Consider the following 18298-nt stretch of genomic DNA (forward strand, 5'->3'; position numbering starts at 1 on the left):
CAAAGGGACCCTGGAATTTAAAAAAATCTAAATCCATGCGCACGAAGTTGCACAAAAGTTATAATAAAATAATTCAATAATAGAATTAAATTGAAATACTTAAATTGAATTTAAATAATAATATAATCAATCAAAGAAAAAAGAATATTGAAATTCCATATTTGGCATTTTGCTTCTGCAGTGTCAATCAATCACCGTACTCGTAGCATACGCGTAGCATGTGCTACGCTAGCGCTACGTAGACTGAAAATACGTCAAAATCCGTTAAAAACTCAATCAACATGTTATAGTTAGCATAAAATGTAGTTATCTTTTGAATTCGATTACATGTTAGGTCTTGATTACGATCTCATTTGGTGATAAGTGACGATACAGTCCAAAATTTAGTTAAATTTAATTATTTTTTTAAATTCAAAGCGTTCTTATCTTTTTGAGTTTTATTTATCTTGACCTCCATGATTTCTACGCTCCATAATGAAATTCTCAAAAAGAGCAAAAATAATCAAACAAAGAAAAAAGAATATTACAATTGCATATCATTTGAATTTTGCGTGTCAATTTACCACTGTACTCGTAGCATATGCGTAGCATGTGCTACGCGAGCGCTATGTCTCCGTCACTCGCTTCATACAAACGTAGTTCCAATTTCATTTGAATATTAAGCAACCAAAGTCCATGAAATTTTGCAGACTTATTCTAGAAACTAATACCTATGTCCGTGGTTTTCCAGATTTCTGTTAAAATATTCGGTTTCAAAGTTATGCGGTCTTAAAAATTTATATACAAATCTTTGAGCCCCTGTAATTTTAAAACTACCTATTTTTAGAAAAATCAAAAACACCACAGACACAGATATTAGTTTCTAGAATATGTCTGCAAAATTTCATGGACTTTGGTCGCTTAATATTCAAATGAAATTGGAACTACGATTGTATGAAGCGAGTGACGGAGAGAGCCCTGTTAACAGAGAATGCGCCAAAATTCGTTGAAAATGCTATCCATATGTAGCCAATAATATATCATTATCTTAATATTAATAAGATGTAGCCATTTTTTATTATTAGATTACAAGTTCGGATTCGGCAGAAGACGGATGTCACGACATAAACATATCTTATAAAAAACATACTTGAGTAACAGTGTGTAAGTCTGTCTGTCTATCTGCTAACTTTTTTCAACCCATCCGTTTAACTGATTTTAACGGGTACAGAGATAGCTTGCATCTCACAAACCTAGTAAGTCACATACCGATACGGTTTCAATTATAATAATGTGTGTTGCTAGTCTCTTTGTTGTTGCAATCTTTGTTTGTTTACGAAACACGACATGAAGCGACTGTGGCTAACATGCGGTGGAAGACTTAACAAGGTTTCCAGTAGGCTAGTATAAGCTTTTACGTCTCACCAACGTTGATAGAATTCGAGCATTGAAACACTTTAAAGTTAAAAATAATATGCACTTGTCTTGCTTTAAAGCCCAATTTTGTCAAGATATATCTACATCCAGCACTCCAAGTGGAAATTTCCTAATTTAAAATCCTTAGTATTGAATTTTTTACTCTAGACCAAGTTTCAAGTTTGACTGATTTTCCTCACGAAATAAGTCCTTTTTTTCTGATTTGTTGTATTTCGTCGCCGGAATTGTATCAATATTGTGAGATGTAAAATCTTACATTAGGCTTAATGTATTTAAAATTTAAAATTGTAATGCAAATTGTATTTAAAATTTAACAAACTTTCTAATATGTTTGACACGAATAACCTCAGGCAATTCGAGAATTGCGCTGCTTATCATGTTTCCCAAGGGCCAAAACTCATACAAATTAGAACCTTTATCCTTGTTTATGCAATAAACACAATTCAAGCACATAGAAAAAGAGCCCGGGAGGGCCAGACCTTCGTTATTTTTTTAAGTATAGTATGTGCCTTCATTTATTCATATTTTCAAAACCAAACTAACTTTAATAACTTTTTAACCATAGCCGCCGAATTTAGAATCTCCTCCTTTTAATCAGTTAAAAAATTCGATTGCTCATTTAACACATTAAACCTTCCCTGTATTTGCTCTTGAAATTTTAAAGGTAAGTAATTAAAAAAGAACAATTTTAAGAAAGCCAACGCGGAAATGCAGCCAGTATTCTTGCCACCATTCCACGCGGGCATGATTTATATATAGTAATTAGATAAGGCTAGCTTTAAGTTTTTTGTAAAAAATGATTACATTATTAAAAATTTTGTATCAATTTATGTAAATGTATGTCTATCTATTGTACACTAATATACTCTAATTAACTGCGTCAAAAAAAAAGAAAGGCTGAATTTTTCCAAATTCCTACGAGACAGGGTATAAAAAGGACTTTATATTTTCGCCAAGCACGCCCTCAGCTTCGCTTGGCGAAAGTAGACATAAAAATCCCGAAATGAATATTTTACCATAAAGCAGATTGAGCTTTGTAATTTTACCTTCCTAAAGACGCATCAAAGGAATGGCTCCAATTAAACGCTTTCTCTTTATTATACTTTACCCAGTAACTTTACTCGTGGGTATCCTATGTGTTGATGTTTTTTTTTCATAGTTTTTATCAGAGTAGAGACCTAATACTCACTAGGTCTCTGGTACTACTAGTAGTACTCATATTTTTAATATAATTTTGATGAAATATAAATATTATAACTATAATACTTTTAACATGCAATCGAATATATACCTATATATTGCCTAATAATAATTTCACGTCGCTTTTTTTAACTTCCGACCCAAAAAGAGGGGTGTAATAAGTTTGACGTGTGTATCTGTGTATTTGCATCGTAGCTCGTAAACTAATGAACCGATTTTTATTTAGTTTTTTGTTTGAAAGGTGGAAAGGTGGTGTTCTTAGCTATAATCCAAGAAAATCGGTTCAGCCGTTTGAAAGTTATCAGCTTTTTTCTAGTTACTGTAACCTTCACTTGTCGGGGGTGCTATAAATTTTTAATTTATACTTGTATATTATTTGCTTCATAGATTTAAGATTTTTTTATCTTTCTAAAAAGTACCTGTGCATCGCATTATTTTTGTTGAACTTAAAATATTCTTCGAAACTCATATTGTAAATGCGAAAGTGTATTTGTTTGTTGGTTTATCAGTTTGGTGGTTTGTCCTTCAATCGCGCCGCAACGAAGACACGAATCGACGAGATTTTTTTGAGTGGTTAATATACGTATTAGAAACCTTAAGACACAAGCTACTTTTTATCCCAGACATTATCAGAGTTCCCAAAGGATTCTTAGGAACCTAAATCCACAAGGACGAAATCGCGAGCATCATTTGTTTAAAATATAATTTCCATTTATTTTGGTTTCAAGAAATTTCCATAGTAAGAAAATTCTCAATTATTGAAAGCTAAAAGCAATCACACGATTCACGATCTGTTGCTTACATTTACAAGGCTCGTATATTATATGGTATCCTGGCTGAGGTTCAACAATTATACGATCGAGTTCGATTTTGTTTGTTGAATTGGGCCGGCTGGAGCAAGGAGGCTGGATGCGTGCGCACTACGATCTCGAGCGGTTTGACAGCGAGCGCGGCAGTCGACATGAGGCGCGCGCGGAGTGTCACGGGGCCTTTGCGGCGCGCCCACCCTGCCTCGGGGGCCACCTGGAATGTCCAGGTACATCACTATTTCACCCACATACCACTTCAGGTTATGAACCTGCAACTACATACCTCACATACAACCTTCACGCTAATACTATTCTTTACTTACTTTTAAATCCACAACCGCACAATGTTTTTGTTTAAACACAAATTATGATGTGAATGTGATCAGTGGACACAGAGGACTCAACAGTTGGCTGAAGACTTGTTGCGCACGCAACTATTTTCATGAATACATTAAAACTATTATCATCCTCCTAAGTGACTCATGAAAAGGATCTGAAGAACCGGCATTATCTTTATCCATACCCATGAGCATATATTTAAAACGTTATTAATGCATATGCTTTGCGGGAAGTTATATTTGAAACCTATTTAAAAAAAACAAATGTAAATGTAGGTAATTGGTGTAAGAAATTCAGATTAAGAAAAATCTAATTTATGCTATAAGTATCTGCTTGAGCTTGCTGTAATTTCGAGAAATACCTAAGTTATCCATGAACTCTGTTTTAATATTATAATATTATGTACTTAGTGTTTTTGAGGGAGCACGTATTTATGATTTAAATACCTACGTAAAAATAAACCAGACAAAAATAAATGTACGTGGTAGTATTGGACTAGGAGCCAGCGCGTACCAGACCTTCGTTATTTTATAAAAGCTGAAAGTTCCTCTGCGTATTGTCCCTAACACTGGGAGGAACGATCAGCGGCTATGAAGTTTAGATCATGGTGGCTTTGGGAGATAACAGGTGATTAAGGTGTAAAAAAATCTTACGTCAAATTATAAAGTCTAATTTTTTAATATTTTCTTTGGTATAATAATTAAAAACCACGCCATGCTTTGCTAGATATCGTGCCAGCCCCCTGCCAGACTGGCAAGGGTTTGCTACGACACTAAGTATCTGTCAATGCATTGCATATTTGGGCAGTCGTGTAATACCTGCTATTAAATTCATCGACTCACAATTAGAGGAAAAGCATACTAATAAAATATTAAACAAAGTCCTGAGTTTCGTCCTTTCAGTTAAACGAGAAATGCTTTTAGTGAAGAGTAGTCCTAAGGCAGTTTGCATTACGCAGGAAGCAAGCACTAAACACGAGTGCAGTTTCGTACAAAACGTTTTATGTGCACAAACTCGCGGACAATAGAACGCTTTGAGGCGACAAGTGGATGCATTCTGAATTCTTTACAGTTATGTCGCGGGACTGTCTGCGTGTGATTTGAACTATTTTATTTCTCTGGCGCTGTACACTGAATACCGGCCTTACAATAATTTAAGAATTATTTCCCAACAAGCTGATGCCCACGTGGATTTATTAAGTTTTTAAAAATCCCGTAGGAACTTTTGATTTCCCAGGACAAAAGTAGCCTATCCGTAATAACCGTGTAAAAACATTTAAACGGGTGATTCTTTAAAAATCCCGAGCGATCACCAATTCCTTACACCATCAGGGTTGAGGAGTTGGGTCCTCGAGGTCAACGACAGTCTTTACTTGGTATACCATCAATATCAATTTATAGCCGACAGTTTTTAAATCCCATCAGCTTTGGTGGTCAGTTCCCCTGCAGCATCAGGATTGAAGAGTTAGAATCCAATTTTTTGGATTCCAAACAGCCAAAAAAAAAGTGTTATTTCTTATACGATGGCATGGAACCCTTCGTGTGTGAATCCAACTCGCACTTGACCGATTCTTCATTTGTACAAAATTAATGTTTGCAGGTGGTTCGGGGAAAAATGAGCTCGCAGTGCCTGTGGCACGCGTGCCGCGCGCTTTCGGCTGGCCTCCTTTTGATGCTTCTGGGTGCAGCTATGGCAGTTATAGGTATTTTTTTTTTGATAAATAGTTTTGATAGATTTGGAACACCTGGTGCTAAAATACAATCCAGGCTATTATGGACGTGGGCTAACTTCAAACGAAAGCCCATTTGGTTGCATGTGGTATTGTACCGGAACGCTAACGGTCGAAAATTGAATACAATAAGTACTTTCTTTCTTTCTTTCGTTATTTTAATTTATTTTAAAGTATATGATTCCTGATAATGTGTACAGGTACAACAATATTTTCTCTTTACATAATTATTCTAGTTATGTACCAGATTTTTCGAAAAATATTTCGTCAAGTGTGAAAGCAAATGAAACTTCGTGAGCATACATAACGCGGACGTAAAGATATTTCCTGTGTACGAGAGCTGCACGACATATCCGTTAGCACATCCGTCGTGCTTGATAGAACTAACGACGTGTTTGAACGAAAACCTCATAATAATTTCATGTTCTAGAAGTACACAAATATTGTAGAGGTATTAATCTGTTCACTAAAATTGTCGCTGTACCCGCAGGTGCACTTTTTATTTTGCTTTTATTTTATTACTAAATGATGCCCGCGACTTGGTCTGCATGGATTTAGGATTTCAATAATCGCCTAGGAACTCTTTAATTTTCCGGAATAAAAGAAGCCTATGTCCCTCCCGGACGTAAGCGAAGTCTGTGCCAAATTTCATCAAAATCGGTTAAACTGTTGGGCCGTGAAAACCTAGCAGACAGACAGACAGACACACTTTCGCGTTTATAATATTGCTATGGATTTGAATTTTTCACTGTGCCAGTTAAATACATATTTTCTATTGGAAGAATAAAATAGAATACTAATTATTTATATTACTTTTATTATTATTGGTATCCTTATAATAATACTCATCATCATCATCATCATCTATGTTAGTGATTAAAATAAGCATCCCATGTAGTGTAACGAATATTCTACTTCATATAATATTATCATCTCCAATACTAATTAAGTAGCCAAATCCACAGAAATCCTAGTATTTTATATCTATGGCCAAATCCATTGAACCAATTTTTTTAACCCAGCGCCGTTGAGGCGATCAAACCGAAAATCGTCGTTGCTGTGAACGCAATTGCCCTTTCCAACAGAGGATTTTCCGACATGAATAGTTACATAGTTGCAGAGATTTTTGGCTCCAGCTACTAATGGACTAAGAGCCAGCGCGTGCCAGACCTTCGTTGTTTTATAAAAGCTGGAAGTTTTCTGGTAGATGGCTGGAAGATGGTATCGCTTTGGGAAATAACAGGTTAATGATCATTAAACATTAATGGCGTCTGGCAGAGAGTTGCCACTATACTTACTAAGTGTCTGTCTAAGTAAAAAAATATAAAAATATTAGACTTTATACTTTGAAGAAAAACTTTCAGCTTTTATAAAATTACGAAGGTCTGGCACGTGCTGACTCTCTTTCTATAAGAGTTCGAAGCCTCAGATTTGCTTGATTTGGAAACTATAGGCGTTCAAAAAACCGTCGGGTGTCTTATACCTAGTAACAACGGTGACCGTTAAATTATAGGTAATAGGTTAATCTATTACTTTATTTTACATATTCGAAATCAAATCTCAATATTGCTTCTTTGACGAAAATTAGTAGGTACTCAGAAGAAAATAGCATCTAGCTACCGACTGGAATCATTGTTGCTTGGGTAAATATCACAATCGACGTACATTATAGTACTTAACTAGGCCACATCACCCACCACCTTATTTCTATTAACAAGCGATTTATAATAATGGCATAGCACCAAGAATTCGTGTAATATTACTGTGCTGAATCGCTTTTTACTACGCAATCGACAATAAACGAGCCAGCCCTTTTGTCACCTGAGGAGGCAAACAAGCGACGTGCTCTGAGATCTTATCTAGCTTAAGAATCTTGTACCTATTGTCCTATAGTCTCGAATAGAAACGACAGAAAGACTTTGCGCTCTATAAAAGAGGCATTTTTCATTCCGTTTTTCGTTCCGTTCCAAATAACGACTTTTAGCTAAAAACGTAGGCTAACTTAGCTTTACTCCTTAGCTGACTTAAAAGGTAAACGTGGGAAGAAATCTTCTCCGGAAACGTTTAAACGAGACCCTTTGCACCAATGAACCTTTCCCCTCTTGGGTCAGCTAAGGCAAAATATAATGTACCTATATATCTATACCGAGTTAAATCTCGGTCGATTTTCATTCGTAATTCGTATTCTACAAAATATGAAAATTGGCCAGTGCGAGTCGGACTCGCGCATAAGGGTTCCGTACCATCGTACAAGAAATATGGAAATAACGCTTTTTATTTTATTTTTATTTTTGTGGCAGCCATTTTAAGATTTTTATGAAATAGAAATACACATTCTGTAAAAATTTACAGGCGTAATGACCAGTTTATTTTAAAATTTAAAATGGTGGTGACAGACAGATGGACAGACGGACTGGACGAAGTAAAACAACGGAACCCTAAAAATCTGCACGCTCTATCTCCATCTAATCTTTAATATTATCCATAACTTATCCAAACGATAAAAAAGGCTCATTCCCTTGAAAACAATACCTACATAAGCATAACTGAGTACAATTTTACTGTACGTCATCCCATATCGGAGAACGAGTTTAAGAGCGGAAGCCACGGCGGAGATTGTCGAGTCTGAAAAGCGATGTGAATATGTCTCTTCCGAAGTTAAATCTTTGTGCCGTTTTCAGTTGGAATATTATCTGATTCAGTGCGAAAATTTTAAATTAATAGCTATGGGTATATCCTAACACTTTTCGAATAATGGACGCTGTTTCTACGCGATTAATTTTAACTAAGTACCATAAAACATTTAGTTACTTCCATACGTATACAAATTAAATCAATCAACAAGTGTAAATTAAAAATTTATAACACCCCCGACGATCCAAAGTATCTGAGTTTTCCAAAACATCATTTTGAAATAAATAATTATGTATTTAGGCAACGTCCATCTTGACAGCTTGACATTTGTCTATTGACATAATATTATGAACCTAACGGTTATGTAACCTTCTTTTCTACAAGAAAACTAGAAAAGAGCTGATAACTCTTAAACGGCTGAACCATTTTTTTTAGATTATAGCTAAGAACACTCTCGATCAAGCCACCTTTCAAACAAAAAAAACTAAATTAAAATCGGTTCATTCGTTTAGGCGCTACGATGCCACAGACAGATACACAGATACACACGTCAAACTTATAACACCCCTCTTTTTGGGTCGGGGGTTAAAAAATATTTAAAGTAGCATTATTTAGTCAAAATATTTTATTAAACATACGGTTTTGTTAATTTATAGCGTAAGTATAGTGTAGGTATCCACACATGTATATTTTCAAAACAAAAATAAACTTTAATAATTTTGTTAAATTAAAATAAAAAATCCAATTGCACATATTTTAAAACAATAAACTTTTCTGTATTCGCATTTAGAGTAATAAAGAAGTATTTTTTTTAATTATTACTATTATTATAATACTTAGGTATCATATAATCGAAATTGCTTTTCAAAATTGCTGACCGGATTTTGTTAGCGTTTTCAGCAATAAACAGTGTCCTTGGAAGATATACGTAGGTCGTATGAAATCGGGGCTCTTTTCATTTCCAGAAAATTCCTTCTTTGGGGGTAAGATCCCAGGCTCTAGTAGATGAGCCGTTTCCATTTTCTCCTGTCGATGGCCATTTTTGCGACTGTGTAGAACTTGTACCTAATCAACTAAACAATTAGTAGATATATTTTATACATAAAACTAATTGATCCTTTCAGGTTACTACGCAGATACATTGTCAGTTGCAGAGGAGGTGCGTGGCAACTCCACAATATCGGTCAAAGATGAAGCGCGTGGCTTTCATCTCAACAACCTGTCCTATGCTGGCCCCATTGTGATGGGCTTTGGAGGTACACATATTTAGGTTTCCTGCTTTTCTTCTGGGCATGAGGACCATGGGACTTAAGTTTTTAATGGTACATAGCGAAAACATTGATTCGTGTATATTAGGAAGTTAACGGCATTAGTACTCCGATTTCGATGTACGACTGCAACTACCGTGTGACGCGTAGCTTACCGACAGCCGCAAAGAACACTAAAGTTCTTTGGGGCTGTCTTATTTTGCCGAAGTTTTCGAATCACGAAAAAAAAACATTTTTAACCCCCGACCCGAAAAGAGGGGTGTTATAAGTTTGACATGTGTATCTGTGTATTTATCTGTGGCATCGTAGCTCCTAAACTAATGAACCGATCTCAATTTAGTTTTTTTGCTTGAAAGGTGGCTTGATCGAAAGTGTTCTTTGCTATAATCCAAGAAAATCGGTTTAGCCGTTTGAAAGTTATCAGCGCTTTTCTAGTTACTGTAACCTTCACTTGTCGGGGGTGTTATAAATTTTTAATTTACACTTGTTTTACTGAACTTGACACTAGAGTTCTATGGGGCCGTCTTATTTTGCCGTAGTTTTCGAATCACGAAAAAAAATTTCTTTATGCAGGTTTCATCGTGGTAGCAGCATGCGTGATGACTTTCGAAGCTCGTGACAGCGCAGCAAAGGTGACGCCAGCGAGACCGCAATCGCTACCCCGTCCGCTGCCCCGACGAGGTCCATGTGCGGCGCCCGCCCGGCTCGACCAGCTTGGAGTATATCGGCTGCCGCACGTTTTACCACTACCGCATGCACTACCGCTCGCCCCGACACATCGGATAAGACCACCACACACATGTCTCAGGTATATACTGGATGCGTAGCGTACCTACTAACATCCCTACTCATGTAGATGCGAAAGTGGGTTTGTTGGCTCACGCTGCAACAGGACGTGGCATGGATATAGCTAAAGACTTCTACGTTTGTTATATTTTCACGGTCCAACAGCTGAACCGATTTTAATGAAAGTTGGTGCAGACTTGGGATACATCCCGGGGAAGGACATAAGCTATTTTTTATCCCGGAAAATCAAAGAGTTCCCACGGGATTTTTGAAAACCTAAGCCCTCACCGACTATTCGCGGGTATCAACTAGTGACTCAATAATAGTTCGCGCAAACACATCTAATTTGAAGGTTACGAAGGCCATGCGTTTGATCACAAATGAAATATGTCACATTGGCTAGCGCACAAGTCATCAATTCAATAAATAAAATCAGTACGACACTGGTACGGAATTCGTAAAAAAGCATGTTCTTGATTATTTAATTTGATCACCTTTACCTATTTTAAACTATTATTGATAGGTTAATTACTTTAAAAAATCAGGAAATCGTGTGCAAAACGGAAATGCGCGTCCAAACTCGATGCGTTTGCAACACTAACTTACTTATTAAATTATTGCTAAAAGTCTATATTGCTCCCCCGCTTGCTACAGATACCTACTGTAATGTACGTCGTCCGTTAATACGAGCATCTCCTTTCTACAAAGCAACGTTTTATTTATTCTCGCTGACATCAAAACCAAAACGTGATTTAAGAACAGTAATACTAGCGCGCTTTCCATACAAACGAAGTTTCTTTATCATTTGAAAGTTCTAACAAATTAAATGTATTGAACATGTTGTTGAAACAAATAATACGTAACTATAAAATATGTAGTTTTAAAGTTACACGGATTCAAAGATTACCGTTATAAATCTTTGAGCCGATGTAACTTTTGAACAACACATTTCTATACAAATCTTTGTATCTAGAAAATCGCATTGCATTTGATTAGTTAATATGCAAAGGAACACCAAACTACGTTTGTATGGGAGGCGTTGGTGAACACTTTAGGTTTACTTCTCTTATCACAAAAATTTGACGGCTCAAATCGCGCCTCCGTCAGTCTACCTTTTTACGTAGACTTGGGAAGCGCGTTGATGTCTTTTGTATAGAAACTAACATTGTAGGTTAATAATAATATTATTGACTCTGTGGCTTTGGTCAGCGGGTTCATACATAAATAAAATGTAAAAGAGAGTTGACTGAGATAGAGTCGTCCACATAGTGCACGTTTCGTTTCATAAATAGTAGTGTACAGATTTAATTAGGTTGAAATTGAACATTGCTTTGTTTTAATTCATAACCATACGTAATTTAAAGAACCCTAACGCCAACCATACCATGACTTTAGAATCTATTGACGTATAGTTTGATAAAGATCCTTTTATGAAAAATCCAGTAGGAAATCAGACTCATCATTTGCCATTTACAATTTTTGTACTACGAGTATCTAAACCATCTGAGGTCTGGGAGATGAACAGTATAGACTCGATTTCTAAAAATATTTAAGTACCGATTAAACGAATTTAAATGCATAATACGAGTAAAATAGCGACCAAACGAGCAAGCAAAAATATTCATAACTAAAAAGGTTAGCTGAATGCAAAGCCTTTTACTTTTGCCGGTTTTTTTTTTTTACATCTGCAATTAGGTTTAATTTTTTTGTATTTAGTCAGTTTACCAGACCGAAGTATGGTTTAATCGAAAGACGTAATTCGTTGGAAAACATACTTAATCTAAATATAAAGGAAAGTCTTAACTCAACAAATGACTCATTAAAACGCCCAGCCCTAGAAAGCTTGCCATGAGGTTTCCTTTATAATGCAAAACATGTGGTCGCTACTTTAGAAGATAAACCTAAAGTAATGTGAGCCTAATAAGCATATGTTTAGAATTGGGGCAGAGAAAGCAAAGGACCGTGCGCGGTTCGGCTCCGCTCCGGACTTACGGAGCGGTAGCGCGCGCGCTCCGTTGCCTATCTCTGCGCTTCGCCGTCCACTCCGCCGCTACGCCCTCTCCGTAGACGAGCCGCCCCATTCCGCAGTCAGGTATATCCATCTAATATTTGTAACCTATTTTTCTCAGCTTTCTTTAAAGGAGCTTCCACAACTGCGAGCTGAGCGCCTCTTGAGCCGTTCACCCTGAGTCGCTCAAAGTAGCACTATAATATATTGTCGAACTCGCAAGTTTAGATTAGCATTCGAGCCAACATAAGATAGTTCAGTCCCCACTGAGGAGCGCGGAAAGAGCGTGGTTTGGTTTGGGTTGCGCAGGATTTGCCACTCAACTTAATCAAACACGTCCAAAGCTCATGAGCGCGCATCTCGCAGGATAGATAGTCACCACCCTCAAAAACACGTAAGCAACGATACACGCCACTTGAAAGATATCAACATAAATATAATAACAATATATATAGATATAGAAATCAAATTTTAAGACGTCAGCACCGGGAATGTTATGTCGCATTGCTTACCTACGTGTTTCTCAATAAAGCTACTAACAATTTGTTTACCTTGAAAGCAAGCTGAGGAAAAATACCATAGTTAGTGCTTAGCTTCGCTTCATTCACGCTTAAAAAACTATTTCGACAAACCATTGCTGCTCTCGAAGCTACAAAAACGCTAGCAATGCGCGGCTGCTGGTACACATTCAACGCGTCTAGGTACATACAAGGAAATCTAAGAAGGACGTTACATTGTGGAACGGCAATGGTGCGCGATGACAGCGGCTTCTACGCTGCTCCGCAGTATCAATGACTTCTTACATTTCTTGGTTATGTTTCAGTCACGCATTGCTGCCGTCATACGTTGTCTCAAGCCTAGAGGCTAGGAGAACGTATCTATTAATGAAATGATTCCACAGTGCAAGTGCAGCAGAGTCAGAGTGTGGATCCCAGTCATCCCTGGCTTTGGATCTGCACGCGAGTGGCGCTTGCGCAGGCGTGACTCTTCGAGTGCGCGACAACACGCGACGCCGGCCACTAGCGCGACAACAGAGGCTTGTTGAGGATGTAATGCATCGTAAGTTCAATTCAGTTCTGTATTCAAATACTAGATTCGCAACTTCTTTCGCTGAAAGTAATAAAATCCAGGTAAAAAAGGTCTTAGGTGATAAAAATCCCATGAGAACTTTTCGATTTTCTGGGATAATAAGTAGCCTATATCTGCCTATTATTATCTTTATAAAATAGGTACATAATGCCCATGACTTCATCCACGTGGATATTATGACGTCAATTCAATTCATCCACGTCCAAACGCATAGACCGTGAAAAGCTAGCAGATAGGCAGAAAAACAAGCAGAACACACAAATAGTAAGGGGGTCTATGGAATGATTTTACGTAGGTACACTAGATCCGCAAATTATGCATACCAGTGACCCACCAATGCCAATGCAAGTTACACATTTTCGTGAAAGAAATTTGGATTTTCTACAGACAACAGAATATTGATTTTTAAAAAGTCCTAATAATTAAGTTTAGTAACATATCTTTTGTATTAAAATACCCATTCAATTCTTCAACAGCAACAGGTGAAAGTATCTGCAATGTAAATAATATGGAAGAATCAACGCCAAGGTAATTAAATAACATTTACCATACATTGTATTAAAAATAAGCGTCTCAGCGCTTTATTTAATACTAGCTGATGCCCGCGACCTCGTTCACGAGGATATAGGTTTTTAAAATCCCGTGGGAACTCTTATGTTTTTCAGGACAAAAAGTACCCTATGGGTTAATCCAGGGTATAACCTATCTCTATTCCAAATTTCAGCCAAATCCGTCCAGTAGTTTTTGCGTGAAAGAGTTACCCCCCGTCCACACACGGCCCGTGTGGCATGAGAAGGAGCAAGGAACGGAGGCAGAGACGTAGTCTGACCGCGTTACTCTCATGTTCCTAGTTCATGCCCATCGCTCGCTGTTTTGTCGGTAAGTAGGTATGCAATAGCGCGCACGCTGCCACAGTTTCGACGTCCATCGCGTTGCAAAGGCAAGTGACCTAGTGCGGCGGCGCGGATTAATTGCGCGAGTAGAGCAGTGTGTGGACGGGGGCTAACAAAGAGACACGTCATGCATATATAAACTTTCGCCTTTATAATATGAGTGTAATTAGTGTGATCCTCGCTTACACCTAGACTGTAATTTTCACCATGTCGTACTTGTATCATATTAAATAACTTTCTGTTTTTTCCAAACACGCTCAGTATTTGGAAACAGCAGGAATTTGAATTTGAGAAATATCTATTTTCAGAAACAACGAAGAAGAACCAAGCAAAGAAACTGTTGAAACGGCTCATTTGACTGTGGAGCAGGAAGCGCGTGCGCGAAGTGCTCCTCCAACCACGGTCTGCTCAATCCCCACGTCCCCACAACTTGTGATATCACCCCCCCACTCACCTTCTAGGTTACAAATGACTAGCATACAAATCGAGCCATCGGAAAACGACATCGTCGTTGGGCCTGCTCCGCCAGACGAATGAATAAAGTCTGTCTCAAAACACTGAGACTAAAAATATTGATGTTTGGAGAACCCTTTGTAAACAATTTACAAATTTACAGTTCTACTTTATAAATTGTATTTGTGCATATTTTATAACGAATTCGTATTGTTTATTGTTACTAAAATTGCTATCGTTTACTATAAATATAGGTATTCGTGAGACATTGGTGTGTTTATAGAATCATATTAGTTAAAAGTCTTTATATATGTTTATATTACGAGGTTCGTCCGGGTTCGAACATTTTTTCTAACTCTGCGGTTCAGGATAGGTAGGTGTATGATGTTTAAAAAACTCTTCATAATTACTTAAGTAACATTTTTCTCTAAAAACTTTACAACCCCTTAAAGAATAAAGACTGATAAAAGCGAATTTTGTATAAAGATTTAAACCACATATTTCTACGATAAAATTAAAAAATCAATAAAGACTATAACAACTACTTATGGAATGTGAATTAGATGTAGATACTTTCGTTATAACGATAAATTAATGATGTAAGAATACGCAGTCATTCATTAAACACCGTTATGTTTACTAAACGTCTATATGTAGATCTATGTTATAATGATCTATATCGTACCTTGTCCATTAAAATTTAATCATTATATTATGTATAATTGATTTAAAGAACCTAGAATGTATTATTCTATAGGTAGGTACATTCTAAATAATCAGATTCGTAACAAGATAACAAAACTAAGGGGATTGTTATATAACAACCAGATTAGGTACATACTTAAGGAATATTAATTATTGCATCACTGTTTTTTAGTATGTACCTTGTAAATTTTGCATAGATATGTATAATAAGTAATTCTAATTACAGAATACAATATGGACTACAAAATATTTATAGGTATGTATGTACCTACTTGTATAATGCATAACTTGAGCATTCCGTGGAGTCCATAACTCAAAGCTGAAGAGGCAAATAAAATTATAACACCTAAGTTACTTTCTAATTTAAATATGTACATTTAATTACTATTAGAATAATCATTCTAGGTTAAAATCCCCAATTACATAATATAATACGTCTCCTTAGATATTATTAAAATGTCAAGTTCAGATAACGTGATATATTTTTTGAATTCAAATTACATTAATGACATTTTTGTTATTACCTACCTAATTTCTAAAATCATATTTAGCATGTAAGTACCTATAAAATATGTAAAGAAGAATACACAGATTGATAGATAATATACACAAGTAGACAATTTACACAAGTTTAAAAAATCTAGGCTATCGTTGTCAACGATCCCCCGTCGATTTCCTACGTATGATATTATTGTTCTTATCTCTATCTGCCCTGGTTCGTGCATTCTCGGTTCCTAGATCGGTACATTTGTGATAACCAAATTTCAAATTGCTGTGATTGGCTGAATTTACCATGTTCTTGCTGCGACAGTGAGTTTGAGCCACTAGCGGAACAATGTTAGCCGGTCAGAAATGATTGCAATTAGTCAACCTGTTTGACGTCCGTGTTCTGTTTTCGATTACAAAAAAGAAAAAATTGTTGTTGCAATCATCAATTTTAGCAAATAGTGAAAGAGAGTCGGCCAATCAGAGGTCACAACTACCGTCACACTTTCTGTCACACTATGGCAGTAGGCATACCGAGTAATGAAAACAATTTTTCATTCTGTCTAGGTCGAAGTAGGGTTGCCACCTGGCTCTTTTTGATTTACAGGCTACACGATCAAAAATACGGGGTTAAGATTTGAAGAAATTTGAAAATTTGAAGTATTTGAAGAAATAGGCGTTGGTTCTCTCTGAAATGCATGGAAAGCCTATTTAGATATTTCAGTTTATTTGTAAGTTTTGTATTTTTTCTCTGTATGTTGCCGTGTCTTGATTGGTGAACTGTGTTTGCAATGTGGTTTTAAATAAAAGATTTATTTTTTTAAATAGCTTTTAAAAACTCTTAGTGTTGTAAAGCAAAATGTTATACATTTCATGCATACAATCTTCTCATTTCAACTTAAAATTACATTTAATTCGTAATTCCACCTTCACAGTATCAATACTATGGCCGTAGCCAGGAATCGATTGCGGGAGAGGTTTTATTAGGGCCGGAACTGAATCCTGTCATGAGGAAAAAAACATTCGCTCAACTTTATGGGCTAATTACCTGGTTAGTGGAATTTCGCCTTTCAATTTGACAGTGAGATAAAATACAACAATAAAAAAGCGCGAGCGCAGTGAGCGTAAGTGTTTTTGGTTCAATACAGAAAAAATTAAAGTGAAAGGGAAACGAGTTTAGCCATAGCAAGATTTTATTTTTAAAGCTTCCTATCCATACTAATATTACGAATACGACAGTATATCTATTTGCCTATCTATTTGTTACCCTTTCACGGCCCATCTTCTTTACCAAAATTTTGGTACTTACTATTCAGAGGTAACTTGCATCCCAGACATTTTTTTTAGGCGGCTTTTTAGCCCGGAAAATCCCCCACGGAATTTTTTAAAATCTAAATTCATGCAAACGAAATTGCGGGGTTTACACCAAGTAATAGAAATTCAAAGCGCGAGTGAAGTGACCGCGAAATGTTTGATATATTTCCAAAAAAAAAATTGGTAAGCAAATGCAAGAAATAGTGTAAGTATTATTTTAGGCTTAGGTTTTTGACGGCTTCCCAGGCGCAGTCGCCATTTCAAAATTTCTGGTCTGGTGGGAGGCTTCGGTCATGGCTAGTTATATGGTTAGTATGGCCCTAACGGCCAAGAAATTAGACTGCATCATCACTTACCACTAGAAAAGATTAAAGTCACGGGCTAGCTTGTATAAAAAAAGGCTTACATCCTCAAACCAAGCCCCGCCGCCTTGGCTACGACCATGATCAATATCGAGTGGGTTTCGGCTACGCATTGCCGCAAAAGGAAAATATTCTTTCTACTGGAAATAACGTCAGTGTTTGATTTCGCCAGCCAGCTCCTGCTGAATTTGTAAAAAACCGGCCAAGTGCGAGTCAGACCCACGCACCGAGGGTTCCGTATTCGGGTATTTTTTCCGACATTTTACTCGAGAAATCAAAAACTGTTATGCATTAAAAAAATATGCATAAAAATAAATAAAAATCTGTTTTAGAATGAACAGGTAAAGCCCTTTCATATGATAACCCACTTGATATATGTAGTTATCTTACTTTGAAAATTGAAAATACTAATATTTGTTCATGAACACATGACAGACGGATAGAAGGACAAATGGACAGACGGACAGACGGAAAGACTGACAGACTGACAGACAACGAAGTGATCCTATAAGAGTTCTTTTTTGCTTTTGAGTTACGGAACCCTAAAAATATTTAGTTTTATTTGCCCCGTATTTTATTTTCATAATTACAGGTTTCTGTATCCTGAAATACGGGGTAACCAGTAAAATACGGGGCCTCTGGCAACCCTATTCGGAAAACACTGTCACATTCAAGTTAATGTCAAATATTTTGTTTTCAATTACAGAAAGCTGCATCAATCATTATTACAATATTTTCTTTGTTGTGATTGGCTGAATTTTTGAGTTTCAGCCAATAAACAGACTGTTTGCCAATTAAACGTCATAA

General features: G+C 36.6%; 1 protein-coding gene across 2 annotated transcripts; it reads left to right on the top strand.

The window, feature by feature from the left end:
- The first annotated feature begins 3442 nt into the window (after positions 1 to 3442).
- Positions 3443 to 15706, top strand: LOC123868380. Of its 2 annotated transcripts, XM_045910874.1 has the most exons (8): positions 3443 to 3652; positions 5364 to 5466; positions 9252 to 9383; positions 9969 to 10203; positions 12118 to 12273; positions 13091 to 13248; positions 13755 to 13806; positions 14480 to 15706. In XM_045910874.1, the coding sequence occupies exons 1-8, from the start codon at positions 3578 to 3580 to the stop codon at positions 14706 to 14708; spliced, it is 1140 nt and encodes a 379-aa protein (XP_045766830.1). In that variant the 5' UTR covers positions 3443 to 3577; the 3' UTR covers positions 14709 to 15706. The 2 variants fall into 2 exon arrangements, with proteins under 2 accessions (XP_045766830.1, XP_045766831.1); XM_045910875.1 differs by lacking the exon at positions 12118 to 12273.
- The last annotated feature ends 2592 nt before the right edge of the window (positions 15707 to 18298 follow it).

The sequence above is a fragment of the Maniola jurtina genome, chromosome 9 (assembly GCF_905333055.1).
Source record: "Maniola jurtina chromosome 9, ilManJurt1.1, whole genome shotgun sequence".
NCBI lineage: Eukaryota > Metazoa > Arthropoda > Insecta > Lepidoptera > Nymphalidae > Maniola > Maniola jurtina.

Excerpts from the sequence above, each read along its gene's own strand:
- LOC123868380 (XM_045910874.1), top strand. The coding sequence starts at position 3,578 with ATGAGGCGCGCGCGGAGTGTCACGGGGCCTTTGCGGCGCGCCCACCCT. Across the intron at positions 3,653-5,363 it reads GGGCCACCTGGAATGTCCAG|GTGGTTCGGGGAAAAATGAG; the intron begins GTACATCACTAT and ends TAATGTTTGCAG. Across the intron at positions 13,249-13,754 it reads TGTTGAGGATGTAATGCATC|CAACAGGTGAAAGTATCTGC; the intron begins GTAAGTTCAATT and ends ATTCTTCAACAG.